This window comes from Dendrobates tinctorius, unplaced genomic scaffold (genome assembly GCF_039654945.1).
Source record: "Dendrobates tinctorius isolate UK_male_01 unplaced genomic scaffold, ASM3965494v1 ptg000136l, whole genome shotgun sequence".
NCBI lineage: Eukaryota > Metazoa > Chordata > Amphibia > Anura > Dendrobatidae > Dendrobates > Dendrobates tinctorius.
In genome coordinates this window covers 2837979-2861500 of record NW_027361804.1, presented here as the reverse complement: position 1 = coordinate 2861500, position 23522 = coordinate 2837979, and the positions used below count along the sequence as shown (strand labels likewise).

The 23522-nt window shown below is 52.4% G+C and overlaps 1 protein-coding gene across 5 annotated transcripts in view; it reads left to right on the top strand.

Moving 5' to 3' along the window:
• The window catches only part of KIAA1549 (KIAA1549 ortholog), a 92675-nt gene that overhangs the window by 18651 nt on the left and 50502 nt on the right, over window positions 1–23522 (top strand). For all 5 annotated transcript variants that reach the window (XM_073544034.1, XM_073544031.1, XM_073544033.1 and 2 more), the window contains exon 2: window positions 20155–23400. In XM_073544034.1, coding sequence (XP_073400135.1) covers window positions 20155–23400 — 3246 coding nt within the window. The remainder of the gene's footprint in view (window positions 1–20154; window positions 23401–23522) is intronic.

Sequence of the window (23522 nt, the reverse complement as noted above, 5' to 3'; positions counted from 1 at the left end):
TATACAGGAGGAGTGGTACTGTGCAGTATATATAAAGGAGAGGGGTACTGTGCAGTGTGTATATACAGGAGGAGTGGTACTGTGCAGTATATATACAGGAGGAGTGGTACTGTGCAGTGTATATATACAGGAGGAGTGGTACTGTGCAGTGTGTATATACAGGAGGAGCGGTACTGTGCAGTGTGTATATACAGGAGGAGTGGTACTGTGCAGTGTATATATACAGGAGGAGTGGTACTGTGCAGTGTATATATACAGGAGGAGCGGTACTGTGCAGTGTATGTACAGGAGGAGTGGTACTGTGCAGTGCATATATACAGGAGGAGCGGTACTGCGCAGTGTATACATATACAGGAGGAGTGGTACTGTACAGTGTATATATACAGGAGGAGCGGTACTGTGCAGTGTATATATACAGGAGGAGTGGTACTGTGCAGTGTATACATATACAGGAGGAGCGGTACTGTACAGTGTATATATACAGGAGGAGCGGTACTGTGCAGTGTATATATACAGGAGGAGTGGTACTGTGCAGTGTATATATACAGGAGGAGCAGTACTGTGCAGTGTATATATACAGGAGGAGTGGTGCTGTGCAGTGTATATATACAGGAGGAGTGGTACTGTGCAGTGTATATATACAGGAGGAGCGGTACTGTGCAGTGTATATATACAGGAGGAGTGGTACTGTGCAGTGTATATATACAGGAGGAGAGGTACTGTGCAGTGTATATATACAGGAGGAGAGGTACTGTGCAGTGTATACATATACAGGAGGAGTGGTACTGTGCAGTGTATATATACAGGAGGAGTGGTACTGTGCAGTGTATATACACAGGAGGAGCAGTACTGTGCAGTGTATATATATACAGGAGGAGTGGTGCTGTGCAGTGTATATATACAGGAGGAGTGGTACTGTGCAGTGTATATATACAGGAGGAGCGGTACTGTGCAGTGTATATATACAGGAGGAGTGGTACTGTGCAGTGTATATATACAGGAGGAGGGGTACCGTGCAGTGTATATATACAGGAGGAGTGGTGCTGTGCAGTGTATATATACAGGAGGAGCGGTACTGTGCAGTGTATATATACAGGAGGAGCGGTACTGTGCAGTGTATATATACAGGAGGAGTGGTACTGTGCAGTGTATATATACAGGAGGAGCGGTACTGTGCAGTGTATATATACAGGAGGAGTGGTACTGTGCAGTGTATATATACAGGAGGAGTGGTACTGTGCAGTGTATATATACAGGAGGAGCGGTGCTGTGCAGTGTATATATACAGGAGGAGCGGTACTGTGCAGTGTATATACAGGAGGAGTGGTACTGTGCAGTGTATATATACAGGAGGAGTGGTACTGTGCAGTGTATATATATACAGGAGGAGTGGTACTGTGCAGTGTATATATACAGGAGGAGTGGTACTGTGCAGTGTATATATACAGGAGGAGTGGTACTGTGCAGTGTATATATACAGGAGGAGCGGTACTGTGCAGTGTATATATACAGGAGGAGCGGTACTGTGCAGTGTATATATACAGGAGGAGTGGTGCTGTGCAGTGTATATATACAGGAGGAGTGGTACTGTGCAGTGTATATATACAGGAGGAGTGGTACTGTGCAGTGTATATATACAGGAGGAGTGGTACTGTGCAGTGTATATATACAGGAGGAGTGGTACTGTGCAGTGTATATATACAGGAGGAGCGGTACTGTGCAGTGTATATATACAGGAGGAGCGGTGCTGTGCAGTGTATATATACAGGAGGAGTGGTACTGTGCAGTGTATATATACAGGAGGAGTGGTGCTGTGCAGTGTATATATACAGGAGGAGTGGTACTGTGCAGTGTGTATATATACAGGAGGAGTGGTACTGTGCAGTGTATATATACAGGAGGAGTGGTGCTGTGCAGTGTATATATACAGGAGGAGTGGTACTGTGCAGTGTATATATACAGGAGGAGTGGTACTGTGCGGTGTATATATACAGGAGGAGTGGTACTGTGCAGTGTATATATATATACAGGAGGAGCGGTACTGTGCAGTATATATACAGGAGGAGTGGTACTGTGCAGTGTATATATACAGGAGGATGGGTACCGTACAGTGTATATATATACAGGAGGAGTGGTACTGTGCAGTGTATATATACAGGAGGAGCGGTACTGTGCAGTGTATATATACAGGAGGAGCGGTGCTGTGCAGTGTATATATACAGGAGGAGCGGTACTGTGCAGTGTATATATACAGGAGGAGGGGTACTGTGCAGTGTATATATACAGGAGGAGCGGTACTGTGCAGTGTATATATACAGGAGGAGTGGTACTGTGCAGTGTATATATACAGGAGGAGTGGTACTGTGCAGTGTATATATACAGGAGGAGTGGTACTGTGCAGTGTACATATACAGGAGGAGCGGTACTGTGCAGTGTATATATACAGGAGGAGTGGTACTGTGCAGTGTATATATACAGGAGGAGTGGTACTGTGCAGTGTATATATACAGGAGGAGTGGTGCTGTGCAGTGTATATATACAGGAGGAGTGGTGCTGTGCAGGGTATATATACAGGAGGAGTGGTACTGTGCAGTGTATATATACAGGAGGAGCGGTACTGTGCAGTGTATATATACAGGAGGAGTGGTACTGTGCAGTGTATATATACAGGAGGAGCGGTACTGTGCAGTGTATATATACAGGAGGAGCGGTACTGTGCAGTGTATATATACAGGAGGAGCGGTACTGTGCAGTGTATATATACAGGAGGAGTGGTACTGTGCAGTGTATATATACAGGAGGAGTGGTACTGTGCAGTGTATATATACAGGAGGAGTGGTACTGTGCAGTGTACATATACAGGAGGAGCGGTACTGTGCAGTGTATATATACAGGAGGAGTGGTACTGTGCAGTGTATATATACAGGAGGAGTGGTGCTGTGCAGTGTATATATACAGGAGGAGTGGTGCTGTGCAGTGTATATATACAGGAGGAGTGGTGCTGTGCAGGGTATATATACAGGAGGAGTGGTACTGTGCAGTGTATATATACAGGAGGAGTGGTGCTGTGCAGGGTATATATACAGGAGTGGTGCTGTGCAGTGTATATATACAGGAGTGGTGCTGTGCAGTGTATATATACAGGAGGAGTGGTGCTGTGCAGGGTATATATACAGGAGGAGTGGTACTGTGCAGTGTATATATACAGGAGGAGTGGTACTGTGCAGTGTATATATACAGGAGTGGTACTGTGCAGTGTACATATACAGGAGGAGGGGTACTGTGCAGTGTATATATACAGGAGGAGTGGTACTGTGCAGTGTATATATACAGGAGGAGTGGTACTGTGCAGTGTATATATACAGGAGGAGTGGTGCTGTGCAGTGTATATATACAGGAGGAGTGGTGCTGTGCAGGGTATATATACAGGAGGAGTGGTACTGTGCAGTGTATATATACAGGAGGAGTGGTGCTGTGCAGGGTATATATACAGGAGTGGTGCTGTGCAGTGTATATATACAGGAGTGGTGCTGTGCAGTGTATATATACAGGAGGAGTGGTGCTGTGCAGGGTATATATACAGGAGGAGTGGTACTGTGCAGTGTATATATACAGGAGGAGTGGTACTGTGCAGTGTATATATACAGGAGTGGTACTGTGCAGTGTATATATACAGGAGGAGTGGTGCTGTGCAGGGTATATATACGGGAGGAGTGGTACTGTGCAGTGTATATATACAGGAGGAGTGGTGCTGTGCAGTGTATATATACAGGAGTGGTGCTGTGCAGTGTATATATACAGGAGTGGTGCTGTGCAGTGAATGTACGGTATATGTGGCGCTCTTCTCGGAGCTCGTGCGGACATTCGCTGTGTACACGGGTTTCTCGGTGGCTCCGGGGAATGTGCCGTCCTGGTGTCGTCTCTGCTGTTTTCTCCGCTCTGTGACTCTTCTTACAAACCGGATGAGACATTGTGATGACTGCGGGGGTCTCCGCTCCTCCATCTGCACATTTTGGGGGGGGGGGGTTTGTTAACATGAATTCAGGCACAAATTCTGATGAAAAGTCTTTTATTTCTGGTATAAAGAGGTGAATCTGCTGCAGAGAGCATCGTCTTGCGGCTGTAATGTGCGGACGCAGCATCGGGCCTGATGGAGCTGTGGAGTGAGTTGGGTGGTGAAGTGTCCGCATTACCCCGGGCAAGTATCTCATGTAGGAAAAGTGTCTGCCCCTTGCTGGCAGATTCCTAGTGCTGCTCTGGAATTGCGCCTGCATCTCTGTTGTGGATGCAGAATTGTGAGCGCTGCTCTAGAGGAGACTGGAGTACAAGGTCTGATGTGAATGCAGATGTGAAGAACGGGCGGACCGCTGCCACCAAATTGTGACGGACAGCGGACCCTGTGCCACCAATATGTCACGATCCCACCACCGACACGGGTTTGTCAGCGGACATAGGGACGTGACGCACTGCTGGCACACGGCTATCACAGGCACAGTGGGGGCTTATCTTAGTTATCCCACCACCGGCACCACGTGACAAAAACACAGCAAGCTAATCTTGCTCTAACAATTTATCGCAGGGGGGTATTTTGGTTGCCCCACAACTGCTAACAACCTTCCAAGAACTGCGGGGATTTATGTATATCTCACTTTCTCAGTTCCACTTTGGAACTCGCAGCTCTCCGGCGCCCCCCTTACCCTCAGGTCAGTCAGGGAACTGCACCTAGGATAATTAGTCGCTGGACGAGCTGCTTGTTGTGCACGGGCCACTAAACTACTGCAGTAAGGGAATTATCAATGCTGTGGCCTCAACCACTCATTCAGCAATATAAGACCCTTCTGTACTGCCAGCTAGCCTAGCCAGCCGCGCACACCATGCTGCCACCAGGCACGCTTTACTTAATCAAAGAGTTAATTAAGAGGGTCCGTGGCAAACCCCTGAAATTAGTAGCGGTTATCTAAAAAAGGCGCATAGTTCGTCTCTTAGGGCATGGAGACAGAGCTAATACATTTTATCATTTATTCCCAAAAGAATGCGGGCAGTGATTACATAGATATATGTACAATACAAATATAACATAAAGGGGATTAAAAAGCAGAAAGTAACACTCACATGTGCTTAGTCGGTATCAGGCACACCATGTGGCTGGGGAGAGAAGGCGGAGCCATACGTCACCACTCATCTGGGTTCTGGTTGGCACGGATGCTGTAGCTCCCACTGGCTCATTGTAAGGGAGGGGTGCCTTATAGCCCAGGGTCTGTGTCATCACGAAAGGGGCAGTCTGCAGAAGTTCATCCCCCCCTTTCTCCAAGTTGCCAATTAACTAAAAAACTTATGATAACCATATCTCAACAAGGGAAGCTCTTATCAACACCCTGAGGGCCTCATAGGTTGTAGTTCATCAAATGTAATAAAGCAGCATCAGACATGCCATACTTAGGACACTCCGTTTGGGAGCAATCCATATCTCAGGTTCTGGCAGTGATAGAACTTTGCAAGAGCCACCGTAGGGAAGCCGGGTCCGCGCAGATCACAGAAATGTCCGTTTCGTTTTTCTGTCGCGTCAGACCCCATGCTAGCCTATTTTAATATCTGTCATAGTTTTATTTCAGACGCATGTCCCAGAAAACAAAGGACTTCCTTTAGCTTAACTAATTGACATTCCTTTCTGTGGAGATGGGCCAAATGCTATAGGGGAAGTGTCCTATTACCAGTGCGGACACAGGCTGTTAAGGAGGGGGAAGGAGGGAAGCTGTAGGAGCTGACAGGCTGAATTTCTCATCAGATTGAAGTGGGAGATTTCTAGAAGGTTCTAGAAACATACTTTATATACATTTTACAGCAGAATTATAAGCACTGCTCTGGAGGTGACTGGAGCACTGTAACGGGGTCTACCCAAGCTGGGGTACCGCTTTCAGTAACACCCTGTGTTTTCGGAGGTCCGCTCTGCGTTGGCTGGAGTCTGAATGAAGGACGCTGGCTGGAATTCCTTGGTTACATGGGCGCATATAAAAGATCACTGCTTCTCCACGTATTTCTAGTCTGACAACACTTTACTCACAGGACACAGAATATATCACACAGATACAGAGGGCAGGTCAATAGAAAAGCGGCAGGCCATACATGCACTACAAAAGCCGCAGGTGGCCGGAGCCTGCCGATGTCTACTGTGGGAATTACAAAGGTGGGGGGAGGGCGGACAAAAGGAGAATATCGTGTCCCCTCTGCCCGGGGGCGCAGCCTGTGGACTGATGCATTAGGGACATGCATCTCACATAGAACCTATTATACATATATATAACTGCACAACATATTCTGGGTGCTGATTGGTTCTGTAACCCGTAACACGGCTCCCCCTTTTTCAGCGACGCGATCGGCATACACAGTCTGATCCTCAACGGATCGGTTTGGGGATGACCGAAGTTTATGGGGTTGGTACAAGTTCCGTTTGTCCACTTAGTCCATTGGCGTTACCGTTTTGGTTGCCGGGTCTGTGTTGGATGGTGAAGTCCTGAGGTTGTAGGGCTAAACTCCACCGCAGCAATCTGGCGTTGTCTCCGGAGACCCGATTAAGCCAGACTAGGGTATTATGGTCCGTTAGGAGGGAAAACTGTCGTCCATACAAATATGGTTGCAACTTCTTGAGTGCCCATACTACCGCCAGGCACTCCTTCTCGATGGCCGCATAGCTTACTTCACGGGGCAGTAGTTTCCGACTCAGGTAAGCTACCGGGTGTTCTTGGCCGTCCGGCCCGACTTGGCTCAGTACTGCCCCCAATCCAAACATAGAAGCATCTGTGTGAACAAGGAAACGTTTAGTTGGATCGGGTGCGGCCAATACAGGGGTATTGGTGAGGGCGTCCTTTAGTTGGCGGAAGGCTTCCTCACACTCTGACGTCCAGGTTACCTGGCGGGGTTGGTTCTTACGGGTCAAATCAGTGAGGGGCTTGGCTACGCTGCTGTAATTGGGAACGAATTTCCTGTAATACCCCGCTGTCCCTAGAAACGCCATGACCTGGGTTTTAGTGCGTGGGGTGGGCCATTTGGCTATGGCCTCAATCTTGGCTGGTTCTGGTATCTGTTTCCCACTTCCCACCCAATGCCCTAAATACTGAACCTCTGCTTTGCCCACGTGACACTTGTTTGGGTTCAGGGTGATTGCGGCCTGGTGGATCCTGTCCAATACTGTCTCTAGGTGATTTAGATGCTCTTCCCATGTCACACTGTAGATGGCGATGTCGTCCAGGTAGGCACAAGCATAGTCCTGGAGACCATCCAGAAGCCGGTCAGCCAGCCTTTGGAAGGTCGCCGGGTCATTCTTCATCCCGAATGGCATAACTCGAAACTGGAATAAGCCGAACGGGGTGACAAATGCCGACTTGGGAATAGCGTCGGGACTAAGGGAAATCTGCCAGTAGCCTTTGCATAGATCGATGGTGGTCAAATACTTTGCCCCCGCCAGCCGGTCTAACAACTCATCCACACGCGGCATGGGGTATGCATCCGTCACTGTTTTCTCATTGAGCTTACGATAGTCTACACAGAACCGTGTAGTCCCATCCTTCTTGGGCACTAACACTACGGGGGATGCCCAGGGACTGACTCTTCAATGACCCCTAAACGCAACATCTCTTGTATCTCTTGTCGCATCCCCTCTCGTACAGACTCAGGGACACGGAAGGGGTTTTGTCGCAGGGGGGTCTGATCCTGGGTCTCACCCTTGTGTTGTGCCAGGCGAGTGTACCCCGGTCTCTCTGAAAACATCCTCTGTCGCAGCCTCAACAACGCCTCCGCCTGGTGTCTCTCCCGGGGGCCTAGGTCTTCACCCAAGTGTACCTGGTCCCATGTTTTATACTGAGTCCTTTCCCCTAAGACATCCGGCAAGGGAAGTCCGGCTAAATCCTCTGCTTCAGGTGCACAGATGGCCACTACCTCTTCAGGGCGCTCCCGGTAGGGCTTCAGCATATTCACGTGGAACATGCGGATAACCCTGGGGTCGTCACAATCGGCGACATTATAGGTTGTGTCGGCTATTTTCCCCACTACCTGGTAGGGCCCCTGCCATGCAGCTTGAAACTTATTCTGCTTAGTGGGCTCTAACACCAGGACCTTCTGTCCTATTTCCAAAGTGCGCTCTCTGGCCCTCCGATCGTACCATATGCGCTGGCGCCGCTGGGTCGCCTGCATGTTCTCACGTACAGCCTGAGTCAGCTCCTGTAGGTGGTCCCGGAATTCCAGCACATAGGGTACAATAGGTACCCCTTCTATGAGGCCCTCCCCTTCCCAGTGTTCCAGCACTAAGTCTAGGGGTCCCCTTACCCGTCTCCCGTATACCAGCTCGAACGGGGAGAACCCCGTGGATTCTTGGGGCACCTCCCTATAGGCAAACAGGAGGTGTGGCAAGAATTTCTCCCAGTCCCTGTAGGTCCTGGTAAAGGTCCCAATGAGCTGTTTTAATGTCCCGTTAAAGCGTTCACACAACCCATTGGTTTGCGGGTGGTACGGGGCGCTTCTAATGGACTTTACGCCGCACAGATTCCACAGTTGGTTGGTCACATCTTCTGTAAACTGGGTACCCTGGTCCGAGATAATCTCCCGGGGAAATCCAACCCGTGAGAAAACCTGGAGCAGGGCGGCCGCCGCCGTCTCTGCCAGTATGTTAGGTAACGCAACCGCCTCTGGATACCGTGTGGCATAATCTACCACTGTCAATATATACTTTTTCCCGGACGGACTGGGTTTGGCTATCGGCCCTATCAAATCGACTCCGGGTGGTCACAGGATATGTCTCAGCCAGAGGGGCCACCGAGAATGCAGACAACATGGGCCCCAAGTCATTTCCCAGCAAGACGTCTGCAGGCAAATCCTCCATCAAGCCGACCTCAACAAGGCCATCCCCGAGTCCCCAGTTCAGGTGAATCCTGGCAGTGGGTAGTCGATGTATGGCTCCCCCTGCTACACGGACTGCCACTGTCCGGTCCGTCTTCTCTTGGTCCCGGACGAGATGAGGCTTCACAAGGGTCAAAGTTGCCCCGGAATTTCTTAGTCCCTGCATACGTTTCCCATTAACCCACACGACCTGTCGATGCTGTTGTCGATTATCTGCCCAGGCTGCCTGCACGGGGTCTACTTCATGCAGCACTTCCTCCATCTCTTCCACCCCTTGGTTAATCGTAGCCCCCAATGCCGGGTCAGCTTCGCCTTGGTAGCAGTGTACAGCAGCCCGGCTGAAGGTAGCTGTTCCCGCCTTTGGCCACTGGGTATGCTGAGTCCGGTTGGGGCATTGTCTTTGCAGGTGGCCCAGCTGACGGCAGGTGTGGCATCGCGCCCCAGGGGGACTGTGGTAGGCCGGGTTTCTAGCTGGTCCCCCTACAATCTTCGGTGGTTTGAGGCCCTCCAGGTCCATGGGCGGGCCCCTAGTGACCACCTTTGATCCGGAGAACTGCGGCCTCCTGGCATCATGATGTTCATCGGCCAGACGAGCGGCTTCCTTAAGAGTTGTTGGCCGCCTGTCCCGAAGCCATTCCTGTGTCTCGGGGTTTAGTCCATTAAAGAATCGTTCTAGCAGGAAGAGCTGAAGGACGTCCTCCTTAGTGGTTGCTTGGCTCCCTTGTACCCACTGTAGCAGTGACCGCCGTAATTTACAGGCCCATTCAACGTGGGTATCGGTTACGCGTTTTATAAGTCTGCGGAAGTTTTGGCGGTAAGCCTCTGGTGTCGGCGCATACCGGGCCAAGATCACTTCTTTGATCCGCTCATAGTCCATACAGTCCTCATCAGGTACCGTGCGATAGGCGTCCGCTGCCCGGCCTGTCAGCTTGCTGGCCAGAATCTGAACCCGTTCCTCCGGCTTCACTTGATGAAGGGCACACTGCCGCTCAAAGTCCTGCAGAAAGCCATCAATGTCTTCCTCTGCCTCCCCCAACTGTCGGAAGGCATTATACTGGATCTTTTTGTGGCTTACTGTTGAAGGTACCTGGTCGAAGGCCAGAGCTCCCCCTGCTCGCTGACTCTCCTCTCTCCGCTCTGCCATCTCCATCTTGGCCAGCTCCACTTTGGTCCGCTCTGCCATCTCCATCTTGGCCAGCTCTATCCTGGTCCGCTCGGCCATCTTTTCCTTCAGATCAGTACGCACATCAGCCATCACCTCTCGTAGGATCTCTACTGCAGGGTTTAGGCCATAGAACGCCAGTCTGTTCTTTATCTCCCTCTGGAATTCGGTCTCCTCCACGTTCACATTGGGGGGCGCTACACTGTCGTGTTCCATGATGGCTGCTATCAAATCCGCTTTTGTTTTGTTGCTGGCGATCAACCCTCGGACTTCCACCAGATCTTTTAATGTAGTCCTCTTTAACTTCTGGTAGTTATTTTCCATTCCTTTCCTCCTGTAGAAGGGGTATCATATCCCGCTGTCTGCCACCAGTGTAACGGGGTCTACCAAGCTGGGGTACCTCTTTCAGTACCACCCTGTGTTTTCGGAGGTCCGCTCTGCGTTGGCTGGAGACTGAATGAATGACGCTGGCTGGAATTCCTTGGTTACATGGGCGCATATAAAAGATCACTGCTTCTCTACGTATTTCCAGTCTGACAACACTTTACTCACAGGACACAGAATATATCACACAGATACAGAGGGCCGGCCAATAGAAAAGCGGCAGGCCAGACATACATTACAAAATCCGCAGGTGGCCGGAGCCTGCCGATGTTTACTGTGGGAATTACAAAGGTGGGGGGAGGGCGGACAAAAGGAGAATATCGTGTCCCCTCTGCCCAGGGGCGCAGCCTGTGGGCTGATGCAGTGGGGACATGCATCTCGCATAGAACCTATTATACATACATATAACTGCACAACATATTATGGGTGCTGAGTGGTTCTGTAACACGTAACAAGCACAAGGTTTGATATGAATGCAGAATTATGAGCGCTGCTCTGGAGGTGACTGGAGCACAAGGTCTGATGTGAATGCAGAATTATGAGCGCTGCTCTGGAGGTGATTCGAGTCACAATGTATGGAGTGCTGTTTTTAGAGGTCTGCGAATCTTTGCCCTTCATTATCACACTTGTACGGTGTCGCCGGTCTCGTGTTTTAGAGCGGTGGCCCCTTTATCCTGTGTACTGTGCCTTTAAGGCTGTCGCCACGGACTGTCCTATAAATCCGGGCAGCATCATTCTCACATTGTGCCGCCGCCGTCACGTCAGATATCATCAGCCGCTGTGAAGCGCGACCGCCGGCCGCCAGACTGATATTATCAGGAAACGACGTTACCGTGTAGAATAAGGACGTCGCTCCGCCAATGATCAGGTTGTTATGGCGACGCAGCGAATCTCATCCGCTGGAGATGTACGACATGGTTTACGTAGAATAGAAGCTGATTCAAAGGGCCGGTAGCCCTCAGTGTCCGGAGGCTGTGGGCGCCGTGCGTGGCCCTTTAACAGTTCTGTATTACATAATAATAATAATAAATTTTATTTCTATAGCGCCGACATATTCCGCAGCACTTTACATTTCAGAGGGGATTTGTACAGACAATAGACATTACAGCATAACAATAATCACATACAGTAGATTATAACAAATACCAAGAGGAGTGAGGGCCCTGCTCGCAAGCTTACAGTCTATGAGGAAAGAGGGAGACACGAAAGGTGGGTGGTAACAGTTGCCCTGATTGTATGGACCAGCCATAATGTTAAGTGTGTAACAGTACAGACGCAGAGGGCTAATGGATGCATAAAGCATGTGGGAGAATGATGCGGGGAACCTGGTTATGGTAAAACTTTTGGCTCTGCCACACAGGGATAGATTAGGTTAATGTGTTGAGGCGATAGGCCAGTATGAATAAATGCGTTTTAAGGTCACGCTTAAAATTGTGGGGATTGGGGACTAAACGTATTGACCTGGGAAGCGCATTCCAAAGAATTGGTGCAGCACGTGTAAAGCCTTGGAGACGGGAGTGGGAGGTTCTGATTATTGAGAATGCTAACCTCAGGTCATCAGCAGAACGGAGGGAGCGGGTAGGGTGGTATACTGAAACAAGGGCGGAGATGTAGGGTGGTGCTGAGCAATGGAGGGCTTTGTGAGTGAGGGTAATAAGTTTGTACTGGATTCTGGAGTGGATGGGTAGCCAGTGTAATGACTGGCACAAGGTAGAGGCATCGGTGTAAGGATTGGTGAGTAATATGATCCTGGCTGCAGCATTCAAGACAGATTGGAGGGGGGAGAGTTTGGTAAGAGGGAGACCGATTAGAAGAGAGTTACAATAGTCGAGACGAGAAGGAATAAGAGTTTTTGCAGAGTCAAAGGTAAGAAAAGGTCGAATTCTAGAAATGTTTTTGAGATGCAGATAACAAGAGCGAACCAGTGATTGGATGTGGAAGGTACATCAGACATGGCGGGCGGATAGCATTACGCCGTGTGCCCCCCTCCATGGCGGGCGGATAGCATTACGCCGTGTGCCCCCCTCCATGGCTGGCGGACAGCTTTACGCCGTGTGCTCCCCTCCATGGCAGGCGTATAGCATTACACCGTGTGCCCCCTCCATGGCTGGTGGACAGCATTATACAGTGTGCCTCCCTCCATGGTAAGCAGACAGCATTACACCGTGTGCCCCCTCCATGGCTGGCGGACAGCTTTACACCGTGTGCCCCCCTCCATGGCCGGCAGATAGCATTACGCCGTGTGCCCCCCTTCATGGCGGGCGGTTAGCATTACACCGTGTGCCCCCCTCCATGGCTGGCGGACAGCATTACACCGTGTGCCCCCCTCCATGGCTGGCGGATAGCATTACACTGTGACCCCCTCCATGGCGGGCGGACAGCATTACGCCGTGTGCCCCCTCCATGGCGGGCGGACAGCATTACGCCATGTGACCCCCCAATGCCGGGTGGATAGCATTACACCGTGTGCCCCCCTCCATGGTGAGCAGACAGCATTACGCCATGTGCCCCCCAATGCCGGGTGGATAGCATTACACCGTGTGCCCCCCTCCATGGTGGGCGGGCAGCATTACGCCGTGTGCCCCCCTCCTTGGGCGGTTAACGTTACGCCGTGTGCCCCCCTCCATGGCGGGCGGATAGCGTTACACCGTGTCCCCCTCCATGGTGGGCGGACAGCATTACACCGTGTGCCCCTTCCATGGCTGACGGATAGCATTTCACAGTGTGACCCCTCCATGGCTGGCGGATAGCATTACGCCATGTGCCCCCTTCCACGGCGGGCGGTTAGCATTACACCGTGTCTCCCCCTCCATGGCTGGCGGACAGCATTACACCGTGTGCCCCTTCCATGGCTGACGGATAGCATTTCACAGTGTGACCCCTCCATGGCTGGCGGACAGCATTACGCCATGTGCCCCCTTCCACGGCGGGCGGTTAGCATTACACCGTGTCTCCCCCTCCATGGCTGGCGGACAGCATTACACCGTGTGCCCCCCTCCATGGCGGGCGGACAGCATTACACCGTGTGCCCCCCTCCATGGTGGGTGGACAGCATTACACCGTGTGCCCCCCTCCATGGCGGGCGGACAGCATTACACCGTGTGCCCCCCTCCATGGTGGGCGGACAGCATTACACCGTGTGCCCCCCTCCATGGTGGGCGGACAGCATTACACCGTGTGCCTCCCTCCATGGTGGGCGGACAGCATTACACCGTGTCTCCCCCTCCATGGCTGGCGGACAGCATTACACCGTGTGCCCCCCTCCATGGCTGGCGAACAGCATTACACCGTGTGCCCCCCTCAATGGCGGGCGGACAGCATTACACCGTGTGCCCCCCTCCATGGCTGGCGGACAGCATTACACCGTGTGCCCCCCTCCATGGCTGGCGGACAGCATTACACCGTGTGCCCCCCTCCTCGGGGTCTTTGTTGTGGACACTCCGGAGAATGCGAGTTCTGTCACCGGCCACCTGTCGCTGTGAGGGTACTGATATTTACTGTGCTGCCCCTCCACAAAACGCTGTCATTAGATGTCTCCGCATACCGCCATGAGATGTTTATTACGCCGCCGCCATTACTGCCGTTATTTTGCATTTTAGCGTTATTCCACGGTAACCTAAAGTTGTGAGAAGACAACCAATCAGAAGAAAGGTTTCATTTTTTCATTGAAGCTCAATGCATGAAAGACATTTTCCTATTGGTTTGTTCAGACAACTAGCAAGCAATCAGAATTTAGCTTTCATTTAGTGATAAAATGGACGTCACTTACCTGTTACCGTGGGCAACAAGAGCCTCTAGCTCGGGTTTAAAGGGCGTGTTCAGACTGTGCACAATCCGGCCGCCGGGAAGATAAAACAGATCATTATCATTTTTATTGGATTATTACAAAGAGAAAATATTTAATTCATCACAAACCGCAGCGGTGTCTCGTCCTTCCTCTCCCGTCTCGTCCTTCCTCTCCCGTCTCGTCCTTCCTCTCCCGTCTCGTCCTCCTTCCCCTCCCGTCTCGTCGTCCTACCCTCCCGTCTCGTCCTCCTTCCCTCCCGTCTCGTCCTCCTTCCCTCCCGTCTCGTCGTCCTTCCCCTCCCGTCTCGCCCTCCTTCCCTCCCGTCTCGTCGTCCTTCCCCTCCCGTCTCGTCCTCCTTCCCCTCCCGTCTCGTCCTCCTTCCCCTCCCGTCTCGCCGTCCTCCTTCCCCTCCCGTCTCGCCGTCCTCCTTCCCCTCCCGTCTCGCCGTCCTCCTTCCCCTCCCGTCTCGCCGTCCTCCTTCCCCTCCCGTCTCGCCGTCCTCCTTCCCCTCCCGTCTCGCCGTCCTCCTTCCCCTCCCGTCTCGCCGTCCTCCTTCCCCTCCCGTCTCGCCGTCCTCCTTCCCCTCCCGTCTCGCCGTCCTCCTTCCCCTCCCGTCTCGCCGTCCTCCTTCCCCTCCCGTCTCGCCGTCCTCCTTCCCCTCCCGTCTCGCCGTCCTCCTTCCCCTCCCGTCTCGCCGTCCTCCTTCCCCTCCCGTCTCGCCGTCCTCCTTCCCCTCCCGTCTCGTCGTCCTCCTTCCCTCCCGTCTCGCCGTCCTCCTTCCCCTCCCGTCTCGCCGTCCTCCTTCCCCTCCCGTCTCGCCGTCCTCCTTCCCCTCCCGTCTCGCCGTCCTCCTTCCCCTCCCGTCTCGCCGTCCTCCTTCCCCTCCCGTCTCGCCGTCCTCCTTCCCCTCCCGTCTCGCCGTCCTCCTTCCCCTCCCGTCTCGCCGTCCTCCTTCCCCTCCCGTCTCGCCGTCCTCCTTCCCCTCCCGTCTCGCCGTCCTCCTTCCCCTCCCGTCTCGCCGTCCTCCTTCCCCTCCCGTCTCGCCGTCCTCCTTCCCCTCCCGTCTCGCCGTCCTCCTTCCCCTCCCGTCTCGTCGTCCTCCTTCCCCTCCCGTCTCGCCGTCCTCCTTCCCTCCCGTCTCGCCGTCCTCCTTCCCCTCCCGTCTCGCCGTCCTCCTTCCCCTCCCGTCTCGCCGTCCTCCTTCCCCTTCCGTCTCCTCGTCCTCCTTCCCTCCCGTCTCGTCGTCCTTCCCCTCCCGTCTCGCCGTCCTCCTTCCCCTCCCGTCTCGCCGTCCTCCTTCCCCTCCCGTCTCGCCGTCCTCCTTCCCTCCCGTCTCGTCGTCCTTCTTCCCCTCCCGTCTCGTCGTCCTTCTTCCCCTCCCGTCTCGCCGTCCTCCTTCCCCTCCCGTCTCGCCGTCCTCCTTCCCCTCCCGTCTCGCCGTCCTCCTTCCCTCCCGTCTCGCCGTCCTCCTTCCCCTCCCGTCTCGCCGTCCTCCTTCCCCTCCCGTCTCGCCGTCCTCCTTCCCCTCCCGTCTCGCCGTCCTCCTTCCCCTCCCGTCTCGCCGTCCTCCTTCCCCTCCCGTCTCGCCGTCCTCCTTCCCCTCCCGTCTCGCCGTCCTCCTTCCCCTCCCGTCTCGCCGTCCTCCTTCCCCTCCCGTCTCGCCGTCCTCCTTCCCCTCCCGTCTCGCCGTCCTCCTTCCCCTCCCGTCTCGCCGTCCTCCTTCCCCTCCCGTCTCGCCGTCCTCCTTCCCCTCCCGTCTCGCCGTCCTCCTTCCCCTCCCGTCTCGCCCTCCTTGGCGATTCCATCTGAGGATTTTTTCAGTCCAAGGTGAGGAGTCTCTAGATGTCTCTGCTGCGCCGCCATCTCAGCCCCCTGAAGAGGTCCCTGGGGGTGCGCGGTTTCCAGGAGACGATCGGATGAATATTAATGAGTCCGCCGTCTTTTCCTGCCGTTTATCTCCCTCATCACTGAGAGCAGATTGATTTCCGAAAAAAAAAGTCGTCCAGTGTAAATCCCAAATGTTCACACGTCGTAGAGCAAATGGCGAAAAATGTCGGTGTCACAGCTGGCGGTCAGATATTCCAGGAATGGGTCGTCTTAAATCGGGGAGTATAGACCTCGGACGCATCTGTGGCGGCCACAATAAGCCCCTAATTCCGCCAGCTAAAAATGACTGCATGGCCCGAAATAGAATAGACAGGGCACAGTGATGGGTGTGAGAAGTGCACTGGTGGATTAACCGGACAGGACTCGGCGATGGGTGTGAGAAACGCGCTGGTGGATTATCCGGATAGATTTCAATGCTAAGTGTGAGAAACTCGCTGGTGGATTAACGTGACAGGACGCAGCAATGGGTATGAGAAATGCGTTGGTGGATTAACTGCACAGGACTAGGTGATGGGTGTGAGAAATGCGCTGGTGGATTAACCAGACAGGACACAGCAATGGGTGTGAGAAACGCGCTGGTGGAATAACCAGACAGGACGCGGTGATGGGTGTGAGAAACGCGCTGGTGGATTAACCAGACAGGACGCCGCAATGGGTGTGAGAAACGCGCTGGTGGATTAACCAGACAGGACGCAGCAATGGGTGTGAGAAACGCGCTGGTGGATTAACCAGACAGGACGCCGCAATGGGTGTGAGAAACGCGCTGGTGGTTTAACCAGACAGGACGCCGCAATGGGTGTGAGAAACGCGCTGGTGGATTAACCAGACAGGACGCCGCAATGGGTGTGAGAAACGTGCTGGTGGATTAACCAGACAGGACGCCGCAATGGGTGTGAGAAACGCGCTGGTGGATTAACCAGACAGGACGCCGCAATGGGTGTGGGAAACGCGCTGGTGGATTAACCAGACAGGACGCCGCAATGGGTGTGAGAAACGCGCTGGTGGATTAACCAGACAGGACGCCGCAATGGGTGTGGGAAACGCGCTGGTGGATTAACCAGACAGGACGCCGCAATGGGTGTGAAACGCGCTGTTGGATTAACCAGACAGGACGCCGCAATGGGTGTGAGAAACGCGCTGGTGGATTAACCAGACAGGACGCCGCAATGGGTGTGAGAAACGCGCTGGTGGATTAACCAGACAGGACGCCGCAATGGGTGTGAGAAACGCGCTGGTGGATTAACCAGACAGGACGCCGCAATGGGTGTGAGAAACGCGCTGGTGGATTAACCAGACAGGACGCCGCAATGGGTGTGAGAAACGCGCTGGTGGATTAACCAGACAGGACGCCGCAATGGGTGTGAGAAACGCGCTGGTGGATTAACCAGACAGGACGCCGCAATGGGTGTGAGAAACGCGCTGGTGGATTAACCAGACAGGACGCCGCAATGGGTGTGAGAAACGCGCTGGTGGATTAACCAGACAGGACGCCGCAATGGGTGTGAGAAATGCGCTGGTGGTTTAGCCGGACAGGATGCAACGCTAAGTGTGAGAAATGTATTGATGGTTTAACCGCATAGCACTCAGTGATGGGTGTGAGAAACGTGCTGGTGGATTAACAGGACAAGACCCAACGCTAGGTGTGAGAAACGCGCTGGTGGATTAACCGGACAGGATACAGTGATGGGTGTGAGAAACGCGCTGGTGGATTAACCGGACAGCGACTGGTGTGAATAGGACAGAACGCCAAAATGGGTGTGAGAAACGCGCTAAACTGAATCGGACAGGACACAGAGCTGGGTGTGGGAAACACTCTGAATAGGACAGGACGCAGCAACGGGAGTGACAAAACCGCTGGAGTGTGAATCAGGACAAGACGAAGTGATGGGGTTGAGAAACACTTTGGATGAACTGGAATGAAGAAGTGATGGGGTGTAAAATGCTGTGGAGAATAAATGGGTCAGAGTGAAGTGATGGATGTATGAAATGCGCTGGCGTATTTTTCAGGCAAAGTGTCTGTATATGAAATGTGGCTGCGCATGAATCGAGCAAGTGATGGGGTGTGAATCAGACAGGACAAAGCAATGGATGCTTTAAACTTGCTGGAGTATGAATTAGACTGGACGAAGCTGTGTGAAACGCACTGGAAATGACACTGACAGGGTGAAGCTGAATGTGAGACCGTGTAGAGTTTAAATCAGACAAAGCAAAGTGATATATGTATGAAACGCACCGGAGGATGAATTAGAGCGTTCAGAGGAATAGATTACTGAAACGCACTGGAGAAAGCGTCAGATGAGAAGGAATGAGGGGTGTGTGAAACGCGCTGAATTATGTATCTGACAGGGTGAAGTGGTGGTTGTGTGACACGCACTGGAGGATGAATTAGAGAGTTCGGAGAAATAGATTACTGAAATGCAATGTGGAATATGAGAAACACGACGTGAATCGGACAGGACAAAGCAATGCATGTGTGGAGTATGAGTCCAACTGGAGAAAGCGTCAGATGAGAGGGAATGAGGAGTGTGTGAAACGCGCTGAAGTGTGAATCAGGATAAAGCGGTGGGTGTGTGAAACGCACTGGAGGATGAATCTGACAGGATGACGCGGTGGGTGTGTGAAACGCACTGGAGGATGAATCTGACAGGATGACGCGGTGGGTGTGTGAAACGCACTGGAGGATGAATCTGACAGGATGACGCAGTGGGTGTGTGAAACACACTGGAGAATGAATCTGACAGGGTGACGCGGAGAGTGTGTGAAACACTGGAGTATGAATCTGACAGGGTGACGCGGAGAGTGTGAAACGCACTGGAGGATGAATCTGACAGGGTGATGCGGTGGGTGTGTGAAACGCACTGGAGGATGAATCTGACAGGGTGACGCGGTGGGTGTGAAACGCACTGGAGGATGAATCTGACGGTGACGCGGTGAGTGTGTGAAACGCACTGGAGGATGAATCTGACAGGGTGACGCGGTGAGTGTGTGAAACGCACTGGAGAATGAATCTGACAGGGTGACGCGGTGAGTGTGTGAAACGCACTGGAGAATGAATCTGACAGGGTGACGCGGTGAGTGTGTGAAACGCACTGGAGAATGAATCTGACAGGGTGACGCGGTGAGTGTGTGAAACGCACTGGAGAATGAATCTGACAGGGTGACGCGGTGAGTGTGAAACGCACTGGAGAATGAATCTGACAGGGTGACGCAGTGGGTGTGTGAAACACACTGGAGAATGAATCTGACAGGGTGACGCAGTGGGTGTGTGAAACGCACTGGAGGATGAATCTGACAGGATGAATCTGACAGGATGACGCGGTGGGTGTGTGAAACGCACTGGAGGATGAATCTGACAGGATGAATCTGACAGGATGACGCGGTGGGTGTGTGAAACGCACTGGAGGATGAATCTGACAGGATGACCCGGTGGGCAAAATGTTGGTAATTGCATCGGACAGGACGTCCCCATTTTTTTAATGTTAGGGAAGCATTGTTATTGTGTAATTATCAATTATTGTATTACATTTGTTATTTATATTTATTTCTTTACTTTTCTCAATATTTGTACTATTATAATGTTTGAGATTTAAAGGGGCGGCGCACCTCAGCATGACCTGTGTACTCACTAACCAGTTTTTCGTGGGTCCTTTTCTACTACCGCCTGGGTTTCTCACCGGTCTCTGAGATTCTTTCAGCTGGAACAAGCATTTGACTGCTGCAGCCAATCACTTCCTACAGCAGTGACCTTTGCATCACCATTGTGGCCAGTGATTGGCTACAGCAGTTCATTCGACCAGAATTGTTCTTTGCACACCGAGTGTTGATGGCACAGACACATGACCATTCCACCCAATCACTGGCTACAGTCACCAATGATTGACTGCAGCGGTCTCATACCAGTCTGCGGTGGAGGAAGGAAGCTTGGAGGCCAGTGCGGACCCCAGAGACAGAACAAGAGTAGTGGGGTGGGATTGGTGTAACTTGTTTTCATGACTTGTTTTCTATTATTGCGATTTCTTCATTGTGTTTTTGCTTTTTTTTGCAGTCGTCCACTTTGGTCCCCTGCTCCTGAAAGTGGATGAGGACTCCACCGTAACCAAAAATGCTTCAGTCCCAGAAGAGAGAGTCCAGGACGTTAATCCCGTAACCATTTCCTCAAATGAACTGGCACCTTCAGAAACCATCGCCCATCAGCTCCCAGATTCACAGCCTGTTGTAGAACCCACCCGAACCCCGTGGCCTTTGCCTGATGACGTCTTCTTAAGTCCGAGCCTCTCCATGTCTCCATTGTTATCCTTGGCTTCGGTTATAGGAGACTCCGCGACAACCCAGCTTTCTGAGATGTACGACGCCCGCTCTGATGCTGTGGAGCTGTCGTCTGGTGTTTACATCACAACCTCTTCTGTTACCCTGGAGCAGAGTGTAAATATGGCATCGCGCGGTACTATAGAAGACGATGTGACGGTTCCACCACCGGATACTTTCTACCAAACTCCATGGGCCATGGAAACGCTTCCAATATTCATTGAAGATGGAGAAGTTATCACCTCGAGCTTCACCTTGGAAAGCACCAAATCTGGGCAGCCCCCTACAGATTCCTTCTTTGGCTCCTCGATAAAAGGGTCAATGGTTGCACACTATACACCAGCCTCCTCTGCCACATCTTGGCCAGCTACCCCTGTGGAGAGTATATTGCCAAGTTTGACCTATACTCAAGAGGTCACCAGCACTGCTACCAAATATCCATTGTCTAGTATCTTCTCGGATTTAGGGTTGCTTACCTTGCGGGATTCCACCACCAGCCCCAGTGAGGCGTTATCTGTCACATCTCCATCATATGAAACGTCCTACTTTCCTGACCCAGAAATCTCATCTAGTTTTCTCCAAAGCTCAGTGCCTCCTGACATTTCTGAGACGTGGTCCACCACAGGCACCGACGTTACCTACACTCAGTGGTGGTCGGAGGATTATGTGGAAACCGTCAGCATTCAAACCTCAGGGTTTCCTGGAGATCTTCTTCCGACCAGCCTCATCACCAGCCAGAAGACCTCCTTAGTTGACGTTCTGGACTCTGTTTTGTCTTCTCTCCCAACCCCTTTCATCCCTTCACTATATACAGATCTTATGGACTCTTCTGTAGATCTCACCAACATTGTTGATTCTACTGAAGTCCTCGTAACCTTGGTGTCTTCGGTCCCGAGCTCGGAAAAGGAGACCCGTTGGGTTTCTTCAGTAGAGTCTACTTCTACTCTAATGCCTTCACTGCTCATCTCATCCATGACCTCTGTCGATCTGGAGACTTTTTCTAGTACAGAAATATCTTCCCTGTACCTACTAGAAAGTTCACTGTATGAACCTTTGAACACAGCTGAAGCTCCTGCGTTTGTTCCAACAGAGTCTGGCATGTACTTCCCTCCAACCACATCTCTTTCTGTGGAGTCCAAGTACTTTACCTTAGTATCCACCCTGGAGCCTGATGGCCTCTTCTCTTCATCAGTGGAAGAAGTGGCAGTGTCCTCCCCACCATTGGGGTCCAGTCACGTATCTGCATATGAACCTCAGGAATCATCGTCTGTACTTTCAATATCTGAATCCATGATCACTACTCCCTTCTCGGAGTTTTACTCTACGTCTATACGTGAAACGATAAGCATGGAGGTCATTCCATTAAATTCCACTTCCTTCCCATCACCATCACCATCGAGCATTGACTGGACTGAGAGCTTTTCGTCTGAGTTCTGGAAGTCCACCATCATGACGTCGAGCGTCCTCTATACCTCAAGTACCGGTGCTACCTCTCTGCTGCCTTTACCGTCATCATCTGCACTGAATACCACCACATCTGCCTTGCCCACCTCATCCTTTGGTTTTGATCACACCATTAGTGCTTTGGTTGAGGAAGTTCTTCCGACCTCTTTACTCACCTTGGTTCAAAGCATGACTTTACCTCCGGAGTCAGATTCCTCTGGGTTCTTTACTTCACTCTTTTCAGTTAATACTTTGATGCCACCCGGTTTTACCGCTGCCCTGAGCATGCCACCCACCTCTGCCATCAGTTTGGAATCTACTGTTGACTATGCGGCCACAGATGGCCAAACGTCCACATATCCAACGTCTACAGTAAGTGTGCCGTGGAGCTCACAGCCGTCTTCGAGTCCGGTGTTTCTTCTGACTACTCCACAAATTCTAGACGTTTGGCCTTCTCCATCACCAGCCCAACCTGTCACCACTATCGATGCCATCACCAGATCGAGTGCTGACCTTTCCCCATCCCAACCTGTCACCACTACAGGCACCACTGCCTCGCCAAGTGCCCACCTTTCCCCAACTCTACCTGTCACCACTACAGGCACCACTGCCTCGCCAAGTGCCCACCCTTCCTCAACTCTACCTGTCACCACTACAGGCACCACTGCCTCGCCAAGTGCCCACCCTTCCCCAACTCTACCTGTCACCACTACAGGCACCACTGCCTCGCCAAGTGCCCACCCTTCCCCAACTCTACCTGTCACCACTACAGGCACCACTGCATCGCCAAGTGCCCACCCTTCCTCAACTCTACCTGTCACCACTACAGGCACCACTGCCTCGCCAAGTGCCCACCCTTCCCCAACTCTACCTGTCACCACTACAGGCACCACTGCATCGCCAAGTGCCCACCCTTCCCCAACTCTACCTGTCACCACTACAGGCACCACTGCATCGCCAAGTGCCCACCCTTCCCCAACTCTACCTGTCACCACTACAGGCACCACTGCATCGCCAAGTGCCCACCCTTCCCAAACTCTACCTGTCACCACTACAGGCACCACTGCCTCGCCAAGTGCCCACCCTTCCCCAACTCTACCTGTCACCACTACAGGCACCACTGCCTCGCCAAGTGCCCACCCTTCCTCAACTCTACCTGTCACCACTACAGGCACCACTGCCTCGCCAAGTGCCCACCCTTCCCCAACTCTACCTGTCACCACTACAGGCACCACTGCCTCGCCAAGTGCCCACCCTTCCCCAACTCTACCTGTCACCACTGCCACCTCAAGTGCCCAACCCTTCACCACCACCCCACCAAGTTCTTCCACACCGGCGGCTATCACCCATAACATCCTAGACACAACCACTCCACAAGTAACTACCACCACCATCATCACTCCTGGAGCTACGACAGTAACTTCCACCCTGCCTGCACCGGTGACTCCTCCTTCTGGACTCACAGCTACAACCACTGTGGCCACCACAAGGCCGAGCTTCGTGTGTGATGTGTCCAATCCGGAACCTTATCTGTTGACTGTTGGTGAGTCCGGTTGTGCCAGGATTATGCTGATCCTCCAGAGCTATATTCTTAATTCTTTCACACTTTCCTGCTCTGCATCTGTCGTGTATGCTGCAGCATTAACAATCCTTTGTATTTGTATT